The 21,072-nt window shown below is 33.5% G+C and overlaps 1 protein-coding gene across 1 annotated transcript; it reads left to right on the forward strand.

The window, feature by feature from the left end:
* Positions 1 to 12,457: 12,457 nt before the first annotated feature.
* On the forward strand, positions 12,458 to 20,551 carry LOC120350302. The gene is made up of 5 exons (XM_039422944.1): positions 12,458 to 13,086; positions 13,856 to 13,955; positions 15,708 to 15,809; positions 16,802 to 16,957; positions 20,365 to 20,551. The coding sequence occupies exons 1-5, from the start codon at positions 12,458 to 12,460 to the stop codon at positions 20,434 to 20,436; spliced, it is 1,059 nt and encodes a 352-aa protein (XP_039278878.1). The 3' UTR covers positions 20,437 to 20,551.
* The last annotated feature ends 521 nt before the right edge of the window (positions 20,552 to 21,072 follow it).

Consider the following 21,072-nt stretch of genomic DNA (forward strand, 5'->3'; position numbering starts at 1 on the left):
ACACACACACACACACACACACACACACACACACACACACACACACTCACCCTCCTACTGATGTTGATAAATGTGTGTTTTAACATAAAAGTATATAGCTTCAAAGTGATGATTTTATTCTTTGTTTTACGTGATAAGTACATGTAAAGGAAGGGCATTTCTATAAAAAAATGTAAACGATGATGGTTTATTTATATCAATCAGATTGTTATCAATTTTTTGATATTACAATGAAATGGGCCCTCAATTGTTTGAATTGTGAATGAAATTTTGATTGATTGATTGTATTGTAATATTAATTATTATTGCAGCAACAATGAATTAAGGTTTTTGGATCTCTGAAGTAGATACCAAAGTAATGAAAAAGTATTCTTCAATTTTATTACAGAGATCAACTAATCCTATCTATAATATAAATTTTAGCATACTTTCAAATCCAGATTTAGAGTAAAACTAAACATGCTAGACTAAAGAGTGAGAAGGAAAAATTTGTTTGTTAAAACTAACTATTCTTGGTTGGAAAGTGATAAGTAGGAATGCTGCATTTCAATTATGATTCATGCAATCATTCAATTCAAATGAATCATCATCCAAATGAATGTTCCTCGCCTCTAGAATTTACGTCAATACTTATACTAAGATTAGTATAACAGAGCACAATAAATCAAAATTAGGGTATTTCTGTTAATTAAACTTATTTTAGTAAGTTGTTCTTAAGATCTGAAATATACTTGTAGTGTAGAATATTCCTGTGAAATCGAAAATATTTGAACTTGGTAATTTCCAAAAGACAAAGATGAAATGAAATAAAAATCGTCAAGTACCTTTTTATACATTTTTCAATTATGCACAATGTGATTCAATTAATTATAGCCATAACTAGTAGCCCATATAGCCATCTCAATAATTCTAGTAGCCCTATAAAGGAAGAATGACATAGTTGATTTATCATTCTCACTATTGGTAGACCTATTTGAGTTTATTACCAAGTGAGTATGGTAGGTACCAACCCTAATATTCTTGTAATATAATGATAATTCTAGAAAATATTTTTAAATGAGTAATGATGGCTGCAATGTAGGTTCTGTCACTTTGATTAATGTTTTTTTAGTGAGTGATATCGTTATCGAGCACTAAAGTCAACATAGCACCTAACTAGATTACTCCTCTTTATATAGAACTCAATGAATATGTTACCAAAGAAAGAACTCGATAATATAGAGTAGAATATCTTGAGAAACTATCAGAGAATAACAATCATTCAGCTGTAAGATCCATTACTTTCGCTAGGAAAGAAAGTGATGTTGCTCGTATGTATAATGATCTAGACGTAAACTGTTATTGAAGAGAAAGAGAGTGAATGTACTTGTAAAGGTTTGAAAGAGAGAGGGAATACGTGTGATATGAGGGTATTAAATAAAGTGAAAGAAGTGTGATGAGAATCTCAAAATGGAGCCAATTAGAAGTTTGTCTACAAGAAGTTGATAGCGATTGTGTTGTGAATGGATGGACTATCATAGTATAGTAGGTCTGAGAGTCTTTGCGATGAAAACTTTCCTCAACATTGGATAGAATAAAAAGGTAATTTGAAATTAAACATTAGTGGAGTGATTGAAGTCAACAAGTGATAAGTAGTTTTATCACTACTTAATTGAAGTGAACATTAAAATTATTCATTATTCATTGCCCAACACTCCTAGTTTATATTCATTGATAACTAGGAACATCCAAATTATTATGTCAATGAATCTGTCATAGTCTACAGCATAAAATATTTTTTGTTGAATACTGTTATTACTCATTACAGTACTTATGAACGCAATGCATTCATTTTTCTTCGTCTCCCAATCATTTTTATCACAGAATAAATTGGAGGAGATTGACCAATTCAAGATTCAAGATTCTTAATTGCCAGAACAACTTTACATTGTATGAGCACGTCAAAAATAATAACAATAATATAACACTTGTGAAATAGAAGAGAAATTATGATATGAAATTAAGCATCAAGATAATAGAAATCGTATAATATATGAAAATATTACAATAACAATTTGTCTTAGAAACAAACTACAATTCATATTAATAATAATAAGTTATTCAGTTTTACCAAACATTAAAAGGTACATGTTGCATCATGAGCATCCATTATATTGAACACTGATGATACTCATCCACCGAATAGTAGGCACTCTCTGTCAATTTATTTTTTTTTTAATTTTGTTTGAATTCAAAGATTGGCAGCTCTCTAATTTGTGAAGAAACATTGTTATAAATTTTGGCTTGTTGAAAAATATGGCTATCTCTTGTCTTGGAGAGTCTTATTTTAATTACATCGCAGAACGCAAATATGTTTTCATAATTTTTGGATAATTCAAGAAATTCAATACAAAAATGATCGTTTAATGACAAACTTACCTTTTTACCCTAGTTGTCTTTTCAAATTTGTACAATATTATAAAGAATCTAAAAAGGTATTTCATATTATTATCAATCTCTTTACACACGCACAAACTTGAAGCTCATTTTGTACATCAGCACAAAAATCACCACTCATGTTGGGGAAAGGTAGTTCTTTTAAAATTCATTTTTGAATTGAAATTCATTCTCTCTCAACTTATTCTTCGAGAAATTGGGAAAAGGACTGATACTCCACGTCCCGGTTGCACAAAAGCCTGTTAGATTTTAATCTTGTTTAATTGTCACGAGAACCAACCAGAGAAGCCTTCTTTTCGAAAAATCCTTCTCTGATTGGTTCTCGTGGCATTTAATCATGACTTTAATTTAACAGGCTATTGTGCAACTGAACCTTCATCATGAAAAATCAATTGAATGAAAGCTATATAATAGAACTAAGAACTTCTGCTACTGCAAATATTGACCGAAGAACTAAATAGCAGGTGGAAATTTGAAATATATAGCTTTCATTGAATATTCGATTTAATTATTATAAAGTAAAAATATCTCAGCAGTTGGTTAACTGCAATTTCTATACAATTCTCTAAACTGCATCTCTCATCAATGAAATGAACTCATTACAGTTGACCAACCTGCTTACAACTTCAAAGTTTCGTCAAATTTCAAGCTTTCCTATTCTATTTGTGATCAGCGTAGGAGTTGATAGCAAGTTTCTGAAGCAGATTTGTACAATTTGGTCGTCTGTGAATGTGATTAGTGCCGTAATATTGCCATTGAAGGGTAGACTGTTGTTTTTCGCCTTACAAGATCATGAGAGAAGACGAGATGGGCAACTAAATGGGGACACCTGAACAGCTGAGCAGCTAAGCAGCTAAGAGTTAAGCTGAGTTGGAGTGATCAGTGAGAAACCGGCTATGCTCCAAAAGGCATCTTGTTTTAAAATCGCTCGCCTCGACTCTTGCTCAGATTTCCCTTTCGCAGATTCTCAACCGAGTGTATGCAGTGTCTCAATAATTAAAAAGCATTATTTTATAAGGAGATGATTGAACAGTCTATAATAGGTGTGTGAGACACTATTGCCTTATTTTACTCTCAAGGGCCAAACTATATAGAAGTCACTACCATTCATTAAAAAAAGAAACGCAGTTCAAACGGAGAAGTGATTACGAGCAATGAATGAACAGTCTACTTGAATTATACTGTGTAGCCTACTGAGAATGAATTTCATTAGGCTAATCTGTTTTAAGATATACTAAGAATTTAAAATTTGTCTTTTTAATAAACTAATATTTAATCAAGAGAATGGAGATTCATTTTCATCCCATTGATGATGACCTCAGTTTCAATAGAGTTTTTACAGAGTGGAATGCAAAAAGCGATCCACCAATACATAGGAACATAACAGTAATTAACAGCTCAACTCCAATTTAATTCTGTAATGCTCTATTGAATGTAATTGAGAATGTAATAATTACACATTAGTAATTTAACCTTACAGTTGTGTTGTGAGTGATGTTGTGGTACTTTTCCATAATGAAAACACAAATTTGAAATTGTCAACCACTTTTTATTATTAAAGTAATTATAGTATATTATAGTAATTATAGTAATATTATTATATTACAGTTTTAAACAAACAGCTGAAGGTGTGGCTGGTAAAGCCACGAAACCTGGTTCTGTATATATTATAATAATTTATAATAATAAAAAGTGGTTGACAATTTCAAATTTGTGTTTACATTTGTAATTCTTGTGATCTTAATAATTACTTTTAATTATTTTAAACTTAGTTATCTAATCTCATAGTTCATTTACTGAATTTAAAATGAACGGCAACGAGTTCAATTGAATAACAAGTTCAATAAAGTAGAGTACCAGGTTGAACTCATGATTGTAATCGATAGACTGGAGAGTTTGAACATGAATTTAGATAAAGTTCTACCAAAAAACATGACATTTGAATTAATAACAATAAAAAGTGTTCAAGCACTTTGATTCTACAGCCTGCTAGTGTTACCCTGGTTTTGGGCTCGAATAGTCCGGCCAGTAGGCATGGACGTTTGATCATTCCAGCAAATCACCCTCCTACTTTCTTTCCATCACCCACGAACAAGCTAAAAGCTCATGAGGTAATCATCCACAAAAAAATGTATCCCATTTATGAATGATATTTATTTACCATGAAATTAGATATACCATTGACTCAGCATATTGACAGAATTGAAGAAAGTGAAATTGAGGGTCTTCAACTCTTTGGATGCTAGATGAATGATTAATCAAATGAGGTATGTGTCAAGCTGAACCGAGTGAGTGCAATGGAAAAGAGGAGGTGAATTGAATGGAGTAGCAGAAGAAAGTGACAAAGATTCTAGAATTTAGCTTTTAGAATATTTAGTTTGTTTTTTTGGTCCTGCTAAATTATTTCTTTAATATGTGAATATTTCCTATTTTAGTAATAATAATGTAAAATATTTCTTCCATGTTTGGTTTTGAAGCATCTAAATTTAAAAATTTTAATATTTGTGGAAATAATAAAGGACTAAAAATTTTGTGAAGTGAACAACTACAAGACTCAACCTATTTCGGACTATGTGTAACCTTATCTAAATTTGGGAGAGGAATAGCACAAGGTTACCTTATTTTTTCCCTCCCTATCATTTTGATGATGTACTTATTGTATAAATCAATCAATCTAAAGCAGGAGACGATCGATATAGAATGAAAGTGACTTGTTACTGTGGAGAAATATTGAATAAAATTTGAAAAATGTCTATAAATACAGGCTTTCCAACAGTCTACACTTTTCAACGCTTCATGTAAGGGATGTGTCTCGTTAGCACTGAGCGAGTGCAACGTAAAGAGGCGGCACAGACCACAGAGTTGAGAGTAGAGGAGGGCAGAGCGTATTGCTACCAAATTTGGCCGAGCGCTGGCGAGATCCGTGCCAAGGCCTCCGCTCAGTTTCCTCTTCCTGCGTGCAAACTGCTAAGCAGTGAGTACCCACCGTCAAAGCCTTCCCAGCATCCTTGCCCATTTGCCAGCTACTTAGCATACAGTCACATACACTCACTAGGAAACAGCCGACAACAAATTCAGCAATAAATTTCTCGCCAGACCTTGTCTCACACTCTCGCCAATTCATATATTCAATGGGTGGTTCCTTTAGTTTGACTCATAAGACCTCACAAAGATTATAAAGTGCAGTTGCATTCCGATTAGCAGACTTTACACACTACTAGAAAGTAACCCGAGCTTTGCAATGGGGGAAATTTTGTGTTCTAAAATGCCAGGAAACATAACCTTATGTCATCACTATAATAACAATAATACGGAGTGATCCGTGGTCTAGTGGATAGAGTGCTTGCGTAGCAGCAAAGAGATCCCGGGTTCAAACCCTCTCAACACCAAAAGTTTTTAACCAGATCACTCCCGTGTTATCGGATAGGCACATTAAACTGTCGGTCCCGGCTGAAGTATGACAGTCGTAAGGCCCATTGACGGCTTAAATAGTATATTCAGGCGGTGGGACCTTCCCGCAAGGGACTCCCCACCAACAAAAGCCATACGAATTTACTTTTTTTACTATAATACAAGAAATAGGCAGCAAATTGATGTTCCTATCAATTGAATAAAGTCTATTCTATTCTATTCTATTCCTTATACTAGGCTGAGGAGAGTGCAGATGAATTCGAAGCTCTAATTTCTTTGAGAATCTTCAATAAGTTTCCTGCTTCAGTGAGAACCATGTCTGCTTCTTTGTTTAAACGTAGATTGAAAACTCTCTTGACAGAAAATCCTCTTTACTCACTGTCGGAGTTTTTCGATATGGATAGGGATATAATTGGTAATTATTTTTAACTATACGTTCCGTAATGTATTAATATTAGATTGGCAATAATTTGAGTGTATGAGAATATACTGTATTTGAATTATATATATGCTAGTAACATTATTTTATGTATGAGCTGAATCAATCATATATGATAAGTCAGTGTGTTTAATTGTTTTTGTATGCTTTGAACATTTTGTGACGTTTCCGATTGTATAATCTATATACTTGAAGGAATAAAATCCATTCTATATTGTAACCTTGTAACATCTCCTCATGTCTAAGAAACATGGAACAAAGAATAAATGTTTGTTATTTTGTCAAAAATACATGGATGATTTTCATCAGAGTTGAAAATTTCCAGAGAAAAAATAAGAGTTTGATTGGTCTGAAACCTTCAACCATTCATTCATGCGCGTGCTACCTATTAAACCACGGAATAACTAAGAACGGAGAAAGCTCTGTTGGGTTGGGCTTCTATAGTTGAGTGAAATTTGAATCACAAATTGAATAAATTTGTTTCAATTATTAAATTAGAATCAATTGATCAGTAGCAATGAAAATAAGCCTACATCCATTATTGGTTAATTCAGAATCTTTATATAGAATTTCAAGTTGATCAGATCATTAGTTCATAAGTCATTCATGTATCTCCTATACCGTACAAGTATAGGTTAATCCGATTCCTTTCTTTATTAATGAGAAGAAGAAGAAGAAGAAGAAGAAGAAGAAGAAGAAGAAGAAGAAGAAGATTAGTTAAAATAGTATAGTTTGCCTATAATAATAATTATTGTTCTATTGGTGTATTGATGAATATACAGAATCTACATTCCAAAGGCGAAACCATATTAGGCGTTTTTTCTCAGACTAGTCGGCAGGGCAAAAAGTTCTCCAATTGGCTGATTATCTGCTGATGAATTGGATCTCATCAATCTTATAATGATTGGATTAACGTTCAGAAATCAGTAGATAATCAGCCAATCGGAGAGCCCTGCCCTGCCGACTAGTCTGAGAAAAAACGTCTAATGTGGTCTCGTCCTTATATTCTACTTTCTACATCCAGAAGGAAAGTCCAGACAGGCATGAGACATATTTTTCACAATACATATCCCGATAATGAGTTGAAACTTTAATTCTCAATACTGTATTAATATTGTACATCATCAATCTCATCGCCCACATTCAAGAAGAATTTAATTTACACTCGTTAAGTAAAGTATCATTCTCAGCAAAAATATGCTTGTAAAATAAGCGTGCAGTTTATTGAACTAATCTTGATGATCATAGTGAATAATTAGAAAGGAAGATAAATAGAATTCTTATTCACTTACAAAGTGAAACGAGATTAATTTCTTTTCCGTAACTGAACCCAACACACGGTGGGTTTAGCTTGCTAGGCTCATATCAGTTCATACATGCATTCCACCGTCCTTCATGGGGAAAAAGCTGAACCCAACTTTGGATACAGTTTTTACATCTACAAAACTCCAGAGGTTTTTATGTTTTCTACTATTAGAAATACTAACATATTGAATACTAAGTACTACTTTTTATTTTAAATGATAGTTTGTCTAGGCGGTTGTAAGTTGTTACAAAGGGATCCCCTCTGATTTGTCATTGAGCTGAAACGAGTACGATATGATACGCTGAAATTGAAACAGGAAATGGTCAATTAATGGCTGGTGAGTGCGCTGGTGAGTACAACTTTATTGTTGTTGTCTGTTGTCATTCATTGCCAATGATGAATGTCTCATTTATTTGAGAAAAAATAGGACTGATATTCTTCCAATGAGAATTCTCTGAAAATCTGATGGAAGAATAATTCTTCGCCAATGAGAATTTTGAAAATGATAAGTCAGATTTCAATAGATACACGAACCAGTATAGACACTGTTTGTAATCCTTCTCACTGAAAATACAATATTGTAATAAACCTTCAGTTTTATGTCAAGCCTGAAGTTCTCTCCCCATATTTGTAACTATTTAAATGAATTAATTAGATGATTTTTCCCAAGATGAAATGTCAAGTCTCTCCACTTGATATGACAACAGTGGGAGAGAGCAGAATACTACTTCATAAGGCCTACTCATTTTTACTTTCCTTGCCCTATTACCATAGGTAAGAAAAGTATTGCTTTCCGAAAAAATTAAGGTACACCAATTTCTATATTTCTATACGTTTCAAGGTCCCCTGAGACCAAAAAAGTGGTTTTTGGGTATTGGTCTGTATGTGTGTGTGTGTGTATGAGTGTATGTGCGTCTGTGTACACGATATCTCATCTCCCAATTAACGGAATGATTTGAAATTTGGAACTTAAGGTCCTTACACTATAAGGATCCGACACGAACAATTTCGATCAAATGCGATTCAAGATGGCGGCTAAAATGGCGAAAATGTTGTCAAAAACAGGGTTTTTCGCGATTTTCTCGAAAACGGCTCCAACGATTTCGATTAAAGTTATACCTAGAATAGTCATCGATAAGCTCTATCAACTGCCACAAGTCCCATATCTGTAAAAATTTCAGGAGCTCCGCCCCATCTATGCAAAGTTTGATTTTAGATTCTCAATTATCAGGCTTCAGATACAATTTAAACAAAAAATTTTGAGTGAAAAAGATTGAGCCTGAGAATCTCTACAATTAATGTTCAGTAACATCTTCACCTAAAATTAAAAATAAGCTCGAAATTCGAGAAAATGTGATTATCCAATTATTGAAAACTGTTGGCAACTGTTGATTCTATTAAATGATTCACTATGAAGAGATAGCAGACCTCATGTGTCTCCAGCGTTATTGCCCTGTCACCAGCTGGGTCAAATCGTTGAATAGTAGACTTGAGATGCGCGGGAACACTAGCGTCTGGTGATCAATTTTCATAACGGCAAGGAAAGTTGTGTGAGTGCGCCACACCAGATTTTTGATGCATTTTTTCAAACAGTGACGTTGTAGATATAGAAGATATAATCTGCATAAAATAATAATATTCACAAGCCAGGCAATATTATCGTCAATACTAGATTACCAGTTTCTTGTAAGAATTGAAATATTTGGGAAACACAACTCATTCAACCTGATAGCTTGGGTTTTATTTTCTTAAAACCAAGCTTGATAATTCTTGGTACAACTTTGAGGCCAACTATTCATCAATATATTATTTTATAAAAATCCTTCTACATGATCTTTCTAACTTAAAACGAACAAGAAGAGCAACGACCAAATGGGGATGAACTACGTTTGAGATGGGCAAGATTCATCAACTGAAAACTAATTCACTTGAGCCATACAGGCCAGGAGTCAGGAGGTTGTTTTTTCAACTTTGTATTAAGGATTATTATTTTTATTATGGCGAAATAAAATTTGATTCGATTTAAAAGAAATAAAAATTCATACACAAGCATTCGCACAGCAAGTACCAGAATTCTATTTATTTATTCTTAGGCAATAGATTCAATCCAGATGAAAACAACAGGCATTCGCCCAATACTGCTTTCACAACCTCAATCTAAAATAAATAATACAGAAGTTATGTAGAGTTCATGATCTGATTCACACTCAATTTTCAGTTCAAAAAAAGTTTTAAAACTCACATGAGAGGAAAGTAACTCTTCACTGTTTATGTGAGGACTGACACTGTGGATTGAAAGTGTATATCCACGCTATCTACTGGCAACCTCCTCAAGCAAGTCGCTGGGGCTCAGGCGTGCTTATGCAACCCGCACTACTTCAAAGTAACTTGCTTTTCATAGCAAGGTTTTCTAGGCGTCAATCTAGATTAATGTTTTGTTTGTGCACCTCACTTTTGGAACTTCTTAATAGTGACATTTATAAGAGTATTCCGATAAGGAATTGAGTATACTTTGATATCTTATAAAGTTACCAAAATGGAACAAACTACTGGTTAGGATTCATGGTTAATGGCGAAATGGTTAGGTGTGCACCTCACTTTTGGAACTTCTTACCGGTGACATTATAAGAGTATTTCGATTAGATATTTAGGATACTCTGTTAACTCTTATCAAGTTACCAAAAGGGAACATATTCCAAGGGAAACCCTTTCTTATCATTTACATTTTGAGACATGAGCGCCTAAAGTTGAAATCTTGGGGGAGATCACCGAATTGTTAGCGAATTAATTCATGAAATTTTGAGGGTACATAATCCAAGATATTGATTATTAAATGACATATTTGATTTTACAGAATATCAATTCAGATTTATTCCATTTAGAATATCCAAATTTTAGTAATTTTTCAAAACTGAAATAAACTACCAACTATGTAATTCTGACTTTGATATTAGTGTGAAGTGAAATTCACTCGAGACTGTCAATGTTGATTCATTGATTGAATGGGAAGCATTGATGCAAGAAATTCTGACAGTTTAAAGTGAATCTCACTGTAGCATACTGTAGTGAATTGTGTATGTCTGGAACTATCCTTTTTTCTACCATATTTTTTGAATCAAATTTAGTTCTAGAATTTTCAATTTGTTTTAAAACGTCCTTATTGATGAAAAATCTATTCATATTTGTCAATAAATTTCATTTAGCAATGTGCATCAGTAAACTTCAAAGACTTGTTCAAAAATTGCAAGAACATATTCTTCAATATTATTTTTAACAGAATTTGTGAACATATTCAATAACAATTCATTCAATATAATTCTTATCATTGTCATTCAGTGCAAAAAATATTGAAAATGATTTTTGATTATATTTAGTATTTGATCAACAATATATCCCGATTGTTACAATCTATATGTAAAATTCAAAATTCCTCTGGGCTTAATTTCGTGCTCTACAATCTGAGACTAAGTAGAGCGCTCCATCTCATTTAGATTTCCAGGTACACCTGACAATAATGCTCCTTGTATTGTGAAAAACACTCAATTTTTAGCTTCAACCATCATCACAATCTCTATTTTCCTCGCAATGATATAAGTTCATGTGATTATGTTCCATGAGGATCACCCGTTAGATGCACTTAATTTCAGTATTTTCTAGTAGAGAGGCACGCTTAAGGACACATCAAGGATCAAAAATTCAAACACTTATAACTTTTGACACATTGCTCGGATCTCTTCGTACTACACTTCATTCTTCTCGGCTCGTCAAGACGGTTTAAAATCATGTATCACAAGTCAAATTAGGTCGAAAATGGAAATTTTATTGTTGAGTGTACTGAAGCCCATATTCCCACACACTAAAAATGGCCAATTTCTGTATTCAAAGCTATTTATCTCGGTAACCCGTTTTTATAAAACTATACTTCCGTAGACTTACTTAAATCCGTGACTCTCCTTCTTAAGATAGTCAGTCAGATCTACTTTATACTGTCAGTATTTCTTATAAATAACACTATAATACTTCCCATTCATCATATACAATGTAACTAAATTGTATACAATCATATATACTGCTTCAGTAATGAACAATCTCACTATAGGAGAGTTTGCAGCTCCTAGAATTCGTTTTAGTACCTACAACACTAGTATTAATTTCTTAACAAAGTATGGATAATAATGATGGTCTCAAGAAATATTTTGGTACAAAAAGGCTGGAATAAGTTGCATCCCCACTGTGATGGAGTAACAATTAGGCCTATAGTTGCCGTTATCAACTACTATTATGAAGCTATCTTGCTACTATATTATCTATATAATTATTATCCACAAGATATGGAAATAATAGTTGTAGGAAGTCTCACAAGTAAAGTGGGCTATGATTTGCAAAAGTAGTAATTTCCAGCAAACCACCCTAAATATAGAAGCCTGTACTGGATTATTTCGCCATAAATAATTATTACAGGGGGTTGATCTAGTTGAAATTAGAGTGAAACACTGCTATTATTTCCAATATTTCACTGGAAACTTGTTATTATGATATCCACAACAAATCATTCCTTGCAGAGTAATACTTTCTTCCTTAGATCTGAGAAGGGCAGTGAAGACGGTGAGCATCAATAGTACGGTGAGCGTTATAATAGTGACATTTACTTCAAATTGTAAGCATACTTCAACTTCAACTCGTTTTGAATATTTATCTTTTAAATTCAAATGGAATTAACTATCTATCTAAGGAAGTACGTGAAATTCCTATCCTATGATAGGCCACACAACTCGCTTCCATTCATTTTATTCTTAGTTTTGGCAGTTGTGGTACTGACCAACATTTCGCTGGCAATAATAGACGAGATCGATGTAGACGTATCTATGGAAGCTTTCAAGGACATAGTAGCGCTTGCCATCGTTTTCATATGCAGCATTGAACAGAGCTTGAACCCTCAGAGGACTCTGAATCTAGTGCAGCTGATTGATGATGAATTCCTCGTCAATAAGAATGACCTGGTCGAGAACAAACATAAGTTTACACGAATCGCCAAACTGCATGCGGCTAAAAGACACCGTATGGACAAGATATACCATTACTTGAATGTGTTGTTTCTGTTGCACCTTTGTGGGTTTGTGGCCAGACATTTTCTAAATGACCTGATGGGAATCGTTGAAACCCCGGCTGGATCGCAACGTTGGTTAACTCCGCTTCTAGTTTACCGAACTCCACAGCCTTCTGAATCTACAACCACTGCCTTCTTCGTCTACACATTCTGTGTGCATAGTTTTGTTCTGTTCACAATCTGCTCGGAAGGCTATGCCATTTTCACAACCGTGTGTCTGTCTACAGAGAAATTGTTGGGCGATTTTGAGACGCTCTACGTACTTCTGGAGTGTCTCACTAATGATTTTGCTGACTCCAGTATCCACCATTCGAATCATCACCGCTATAAATCAAATCTGAGGAAGGACATGGCACTGGTTGTTAGATGTCACCAAAATATCAACAGGTAGGACTACGAATCGGATTTTGGATGAATCACGGGATTTCTTATGTGAGCTCAAAGTTGAAAACGTATATATACGGGCATTGTCATTGGTGGTCACATAGTCACCAACGCATATATACGATCTTAGCAGCGAAAGAGTTAATGAATGAATGTGAATATATTTGAGGTAGAATTGATCATTAGTAACAGGAATAACAATTAATAGTAAATATTATAATTAATTATTATAGATATACCGGAATGACTTGAATCACAGTTGTCTACTATATAAGGCGGTTTAAAAAGAGAAAGTCAACTCAATCGTCCTATCATTTCCAATGACTTTATAACAAGAAAATCTCTCACAATAGGGCCCGATTGCACAACAGCCGGTTAAATTTTAACCGTGATTAATTTCACGAGAACCAATCAGAGAAAGCGATTTTTGAAAAGACGGCTTCTTTGATTGGTTCTCATGGAATAAATCACGGTTAAAATTTAACCGGCTGTTGTGCAACCGGCACTAGATATCCTGGTTAATCAGATGCATGTTGCAAAATGTGACAATAAGTGAGTGGTATTCAATTTCCATTTTATCAAAGGTTTTTCCTCTCTGCCAATTATATGTTAATACTAATAAGGTTCTCAGATAGGGTACTGTTTTTTGTGAGATACAGTTATACTTTTTAATAAATTCGTGATATTTTTAGACAATATTCTAGTGTTCTATTATAATTAGGTTTTGTACAAGTAGCTGATAACGTAATAAATTTGTTTGTGGAATTTGCAGGAAATTCAGAATCTGTGCAGCAAATTCAGCTTTTGTGATTCCAGCAACAATCGCTTTCGTAGGCAATGATTCCTTTGCCAACGCATTTTTCATGCTAAAGGTATTCAAAACTCTACTAATGAATGATAATAAATTGGTTAAAATCTATTTAAGGCGTCTCAATTGAATCATTCATAAGTGTCAAAACATAATGGAGCAGGTAGAGGGTATCTGAGAACTTGAAAATAATGTATGTAGAATGTTTCAATGTTTCATTTTCCTTCTACCTTCACCGCGTCACTATGCTCTGACGAATACATGCATTACACTCTCAGCTATCTTCTCTGCTAAACTCTACCAGAGACTGCTGATACAAGTTACGCTACGACTCTCTATGACTCTACCTTCATCGCTCCACTATGATTTGACCCTCATTCAACCTGCAAACAGAAAAATCAGGTATAGTTGGACTTACTTATCTAGACTGTCAGCATTGGTATAATGGGTAGCATAGATGACATTGCTTACAGTTGGAAGATATAATTGCTTACAGTTGGAGGATGACATTGCTTACAGTTGGAAGATGACATTGCTTACAGTTGGAAGATGACATTGCTTACAGTTGGAAGATGACATTGCTTACAGTTGGAAGATGACATTGCTTACAGTTGGAAGATGACATTGCTTACAGTTGGAAGATGACATTGCTTACAGTTGGAAGATGAAATTGCTTACAGTTGGAAGATGACATTGCTTACAGTTGGAAGATGGCATTGCTTTCAGTTGGAAGATGACATTGCTTACAGTTGGAAGATGACATTGCTTACAGTTGGAAGATGACATTGCTTACAGTTGGAAGATGACATTGCTTACAGTTGGAAGATGACATTGCTTACAGTTGGAAGATGACATTGCTTACAGTTGGAAGATGACATTGCTTACAGTTGGAAGATGAAATTGCTTACAGTTGGAAGATGACATTGCTTACAGTTGGAAGATGACATTGCTTACAGTTGGAAGATGACATTGCTTACAGTTGGAAGATGACATTGCTTACAGTTGGAAGATGACATTGCTTACAGTTGGAAGATGACATTGCTTACAGTTGGAAGATGACATTGCTTACAGTTGGAAGAGAATCTCACTTAAGCTTCTTCAGATTCACAACTAAAATGAAACACAGTTTAATAAAACCTTGATTTAAAACACAGATTGATAATAATTAATGGCAAATAAATTCATGAAATTTTGATGTAAAGTTCCCCAAGGCTCTCAAAATCACAAAATCAGGCACAAAATAGAATCTTGGGGGTCCCAAAAAATTTAAGCAGTGTTGAAAATAAGTGTTTGTAAAAGGGGGAAGGTAAAATGTTTTTCTGAATTTATGGGGGGTGCGTCCATGATCTTGGGGGGCGGCTTGACTAATCAACTGTCAGAGATAAAAATGTGTTTTGGATGTCATTGTGCTGAAACTCAATCGAGATCTAACCAGTCTATTCCCTCCCATGCTTTGCAATGTATTTGTGTAATATAAAGATCGACATGAAGATGATGACCTGAACTGAAAACGAAACATCGACCTGACGATTCCTACCCAAAATGAACTACTCATGCTTGCTTGCCGGGCTGAGTGGGAATAGTCCCATAACACATGGTATAATATTGTTATTATAACATGAAGATATGTATATTTTCAAATAAATAATTATTAAAGAACAGTGGACACCTACACTAATACTGATATGTGGGAACCCAGTATAATTCAACACTTCCCAACAGAAATAGAAAATATCGAAATTTATTATGTCTATATGTCTTATGTTTCTCACCAATAAGTTCCATACATTAATTTGTAACGACGGCTTTATTTCAGTCAAAAAGTGTGAAGAGGGCTTTGAGCTTCGCATTTATGTTCATCTTAGAGAACATAACATTGTTCTTTATTTACAACAATGGTCAACGAATTTTCAACCAGGTAATCCTTACAAATAGGCTAATATCCGTCAAGAATTCTTATTTTTGAAATTATTCCTTCTTATAAGAAACATTACATCATAATATGCAAGGGAAGATAATTTTTTAACACTGGTAGTGTTATTTCCATGAAAAAATTCCATAAAACTAGTGAATCACTGATGAAATGGCATGTATTCATCAGGCCATTTATGAACCTTCAATCAAAATGTCCAAAAGTGCCTCTTTAAGCCACATTCACACCAGAGTTGTTCTATTCACAAATAGTTTTTAATCGAGATGAAGTTTTTCTTTAGAAAACAAGTTAAATGTTGCTGTAAGTTTTCAGAAATTGGCAACAAGTTACCGAAATTCGTTGAAATCTCAGTTGACAACTCAGGTGTAAACGCGGCTTTATACAAATTCGATAAACTGAAAAAAACTCAAATAATAGCAACCAAACTTTACATTCAAAATAATATCAGAAATATAATGTGCTCTCATTCGTCGTTTTCTTCTCCTTATCTATTACAACCTCCTCTTCCTCCATCTCATTCCAATTTTCCATATATTTTCTCTTTCATAGACAAATATTTTCTGTTGAATTATCTCCGTTTTTCAACTTGCGTTCTACTGTTTATCTTACTGTCTTCTTCTCCTTCTTGTAATTTTTCTTAAAAGAAGTAAAGATTTTTCTTTACTTTTCTTCTTGTTTTCCTGCTTCTTCTTTTTCTTTTTTAACCTCTTTTAAACGACTTCTTCTCCCTCATTATTATTATTATTATTATTATTATTATTATTATTATATTATTATTATTATCATCATCTTATTTTATTGTTTTCCATTACCCTATTATAATGAGTTCTCTCTTTGTAATCATCACTGTTTTCTATAAAGTATAGCTGGTTACCAATTTTCTATCAAATTTAATTTACAATTCATTACCACAGTATGTCACTATTATGCTTTATCATTGACGTACTATATCCGAGTATAAATGTGTTGTATTTTAGAACGATAAACTACGGAAATATCTAGCTGGGCTTCCATGGACCGACAAGCCGCGCTGGTTCAGACAGACCGTGCACATTATGATGACACGGGCGAATGTTGACACTGAGATGAGGCCCTATGGCATTTTCGTTCTCAACTACATGTCATTCAAAGATGTGAGTCAAACAATCCCTACTCAAACCTAAGTTCAAACCTAAATAGCATCAATAAATTATACGTAAAACTTTCTCGAAATGGCTTCTCAAACAATGAACACCAGGGGCCATCTCGTCGTGCGGTACCTGTAACTCGTAGCATAAAGGAAGTAAATAAATATAAATATATATATATATATATATATATATATATATATATATATATATAATATATATATATATATAATATTAACTATTAATAAATTTAAATATTAAATATTTATTTATATAATACTGTATATAAATATTACTTATTTTATCTGTGCTCATAGACATTCTTTGCAATGAATTCTTCCCAGGCGGGCTAGAAAATAATACCACTGCTTATTATGGGTGTGTTGACACAATATTTGTAGAACGTCTCATTGATTAAAAACGATGCATCCCAATCCATGTTTTGAATACATAATAGGAAACATATAGGGAACTATGGTGGGCTTCATGATATAAAGTCAGCACCAACAATATTGTTGCTATAGTGAGGTCCACGTTATAATGACAGTATTTGATCAACTTTGGTTTTACTATCCTTGTCTATCATTCGACAAAGCCGGTGGTACTATCCATTTCTAGGTCCACAACGATTCCAATTATGTTTTCGAAAATGTAGAAATATAATTAATTAATTCAGAGAATCAGCATCGCTATTTTTCTATCTTTATCCACTGCCATTATAACGTGGACCTCACTATACCCTTGTCTGTCATTTGAGAAAGCAGGTGACTCCATCTTTTTCTAGCTCTGCAAATTTGCCAAATTGTTTGTAGGCTATGAAGAAGTATAATCAACTACCAGAGTATTCAACTTAATTATAAAAATGTATCATTTAATAATGAACAAATATTTTTTTGATGAATAGAGTATATTATTTGAGATGGAATCAATCATTATTGAAAACTCAACAACAATTAATATGAAGATCATAACACTGGGATCACAGCTATCTACTATATTTCTGTGTTTTGAAGTTGATGTGGTAAATATTCATATTTAAATGGATACCACTTGATATATTGTAAAAACCACTGATTTCTATTTATTTAAACAATTTGAAATACCGTACTAGTTCTGTTTGTTACACCATACTAACTTATACTGTATAAAGTATCTTGAATACGCGTTAATAATACACTTGGAATTTTCACAAACTCACATTCATTTTTACTTTCCTTGCCCTATTACCATAGGTAAGGAAAGTATTGCCCTATTACCATAGGTAAGGAAAGTATTGCTTTCCAAAAAAAATAAGGTACCCTAATTTCAAGTTTTCTATACGTTTCATGGTCCCCTTAGTCCAAAAAAATGATTTTTGGGTGTTGGTCTATGTGTGTATGTGTGTATGTCTGTGAACACGATAACTCCATTCCTAATCAACCGATTGACTGGAAATTTTAAACTCAAGGTCCTTATACCATGAGGATCAGACAATAAGAAATTCAATAAAATTCAAGATGGCGGATAATTACTAAAAAATCATGTTTTTCACGGTTTTCTCGAAAACGGCTCTAACGATTTTCTTCAAATTTATACCATTGATAAGCTATTCATAAGCCCTATCGACTGACATGAGTCATTTCTGGGAAAACTGCAGGAGCTCCGTAATATTTTTAAGAAAAATGGCGGATAATTACTAAAAAACCATGTTTTTCAAGATTTTCTCAAAAATGACTCGACTGATTTTTTTCAAATTCATACCCTGTATAGTTACTTATCAGCGCTATCAATTGGCATGAGTCTCCTTTCTGGGAAACTAATGTGGGGTCCACCCCATCCTTGAGAAATGGACTTTGTAACCTCCTTCTCGTGCATGAGGTAGGTAGGTAGCAACGTTAGTAGACAGAAGGTTGATCACTCACAGGTGTAAGATTCGAAGTGGAGGGGGGAACGCCAGCGTGACGTCACGTGTAGTAAAAATGTGATGGAGTAACCACACTGAGCATACAGTTTATTCATTGTATCTTCAAATAAATCGTCGTTTATTGCCCTCAAGATTGACCTAGAACTTGAAAATTTTCCATACTTATAGCGAATGAATCACCGATTCTAATGATGTTGTTAAATATTCCAAGTTCATTCAACTTGTATAAATAAAATGAAGTTGAAAGTTTTTCAAGAATCTAAAAACGTGACACGAAAAAGTTAATAAGCTGGAAAAGCGTTAGTAGACAACGTCACAACGTTATACTATTATAATTTCAGATTAACGCTTGAAAAATATTGAAAAATTAATGCATTGCAATAAACCGATAAACCGATCCCGATAAATCCGATAAATTTCGTTCATATAAATACTGCACTGAACACATGCTGGTATTGAGCACATGTTCTACGAGAATCAAAATAACTCATCCCCGAAATTCACAAGCTGATGTATAGCCAAACTACAAAATATAAACACGACCTAGAAGATGAAGAAACCTTGAGGGTTTGAAAAGGAAAGTTAGGAGGTGGGGTTTTTGCTTTTATATGAAAAAATGCTTGTATTATTTAAATGTTTTGATAATTATTGTAAGGCAGAAACAGAAAGCTTGCATGTCAGAAGATGTTTGTGTTATATAATTTGACTATACGTCACCGTATGATTTTCAAGAATGCGATATTTTGCCTACTCTGTACTACAGCCTACGTCACGGCTGCAGTTCCCCCACTCCAATTGCATTTCAACTAAAATACTATAGATGAGTGACCAACCTTCTGTCTACTAACTTTGGGTAGGTAGAGCAGTTCATAAAAAGAACACATAGTCGAGATATTTCATCTGTAGAACAGCTGTTTTGACGACTTTTAAAAAATATCATCGAATTTCACAATTTACACAAAGGAAAAAGTACTCTGAAAACAATTAATTATATACACACATATAAAGTAGTCTGATCGTAGTTTCAAATATGTTGCTGCCAATCGTCATTATGTTATTCCCCTAAATTATTTTCCTTTAAGAATGCTTACAGGCTTACAGTTCAATGAGCAAGGAAAGTTGTGTGAGTGCACCAAACCAGATTTTTATTTATACCGAGAATTTATTTTATCTAATAGGAGTAAATTCTCTTGATTGGAGAGCCCTTATAAGAGCTGTATGGTATATTGATTGAACTGTAAAATCAGCCTACATTTCAGAATCATGACATTTACTAAAATTAAGCCTAAAACACACTGACGGGGGCTTACAATTTAACCACTGCTTTAAACATGTCCCGCTCCCGTCGTTGTCCCGCAACCATTTCGCATCGGTCTGCACAATATATCCATACGAGTATAGTATATATCTGAGGCTATATCCACTTTTGAATGAGATAAAAATGTAATGAAACAATTTTATTTACAATTTTATTGGTGTGTAATACTAATTTTATTGCCTCTTTTTCCAGCTGATGAAACTGACATTTTCTGTTGGCAACGTACTGTATACAAAGAAATTGGCAAGGCAATCTCAACAATAATAAAAAATCTACCATAATTGCCGTGAAGATGAAATCAAATTAATTGTTCACTATATTTCATCATTGTATATTGTCTTATGTTTTTGTGAAAAAATTATTTGATTTGAAATGAGAACTTTATCTTGAACTATCATTATTTGAATAAGCTGGAGATGTACTATAATGTATGCAAGTAATGCGAATAAGTTATTTATTTACGACGATTTTATGACCGATAAATTGAAGTTTCACAAAATAATTATTATTGATGATGCTGAAAAAGCTTTCTTTCCTGAATAGATTTTTAAATCAATTATTCATAATATTGGTAACAATACTTTCAAAAGATAATATAGAGTTTAATTTATCTTACATAATGAGAAATATCACATTTGTCACCTGTCGAACAACAAAGAACAGTAAAGTACTGTACTTATCCTGTGTTGAGTGACTCATCCTGTTTTTGACAGACAAAGATAACAACTAACAGTCGCTTTATAATTACAAGCTTGAAGTGTACTAATGACCAAAAACCTACACTGAGACATGGTTGAGGTCAATTTTATTCATAGTCACGATCCTTTAAAATACATGTAGATCAGTGAACCTAATTGTGATCAGTAATATTGTAACTTTTACCATATGTTGTATGAGTAG

This window comes from Nilaparvata lugens, chromosome 3 (assembly GCF_014356525.2).
Source record: "Nilaparvata lugens isolate BPH chromosome 3, ASM1435652v1, whole genome shotgun sequence".
Taxonomy (NCBI): domain Eukaryota; kingdom Metazoa; phylum Arthropoda; class Insecta; order Hemiptera; family Delphacidae; genus Nilaparvata; species Nilaparvata lugens.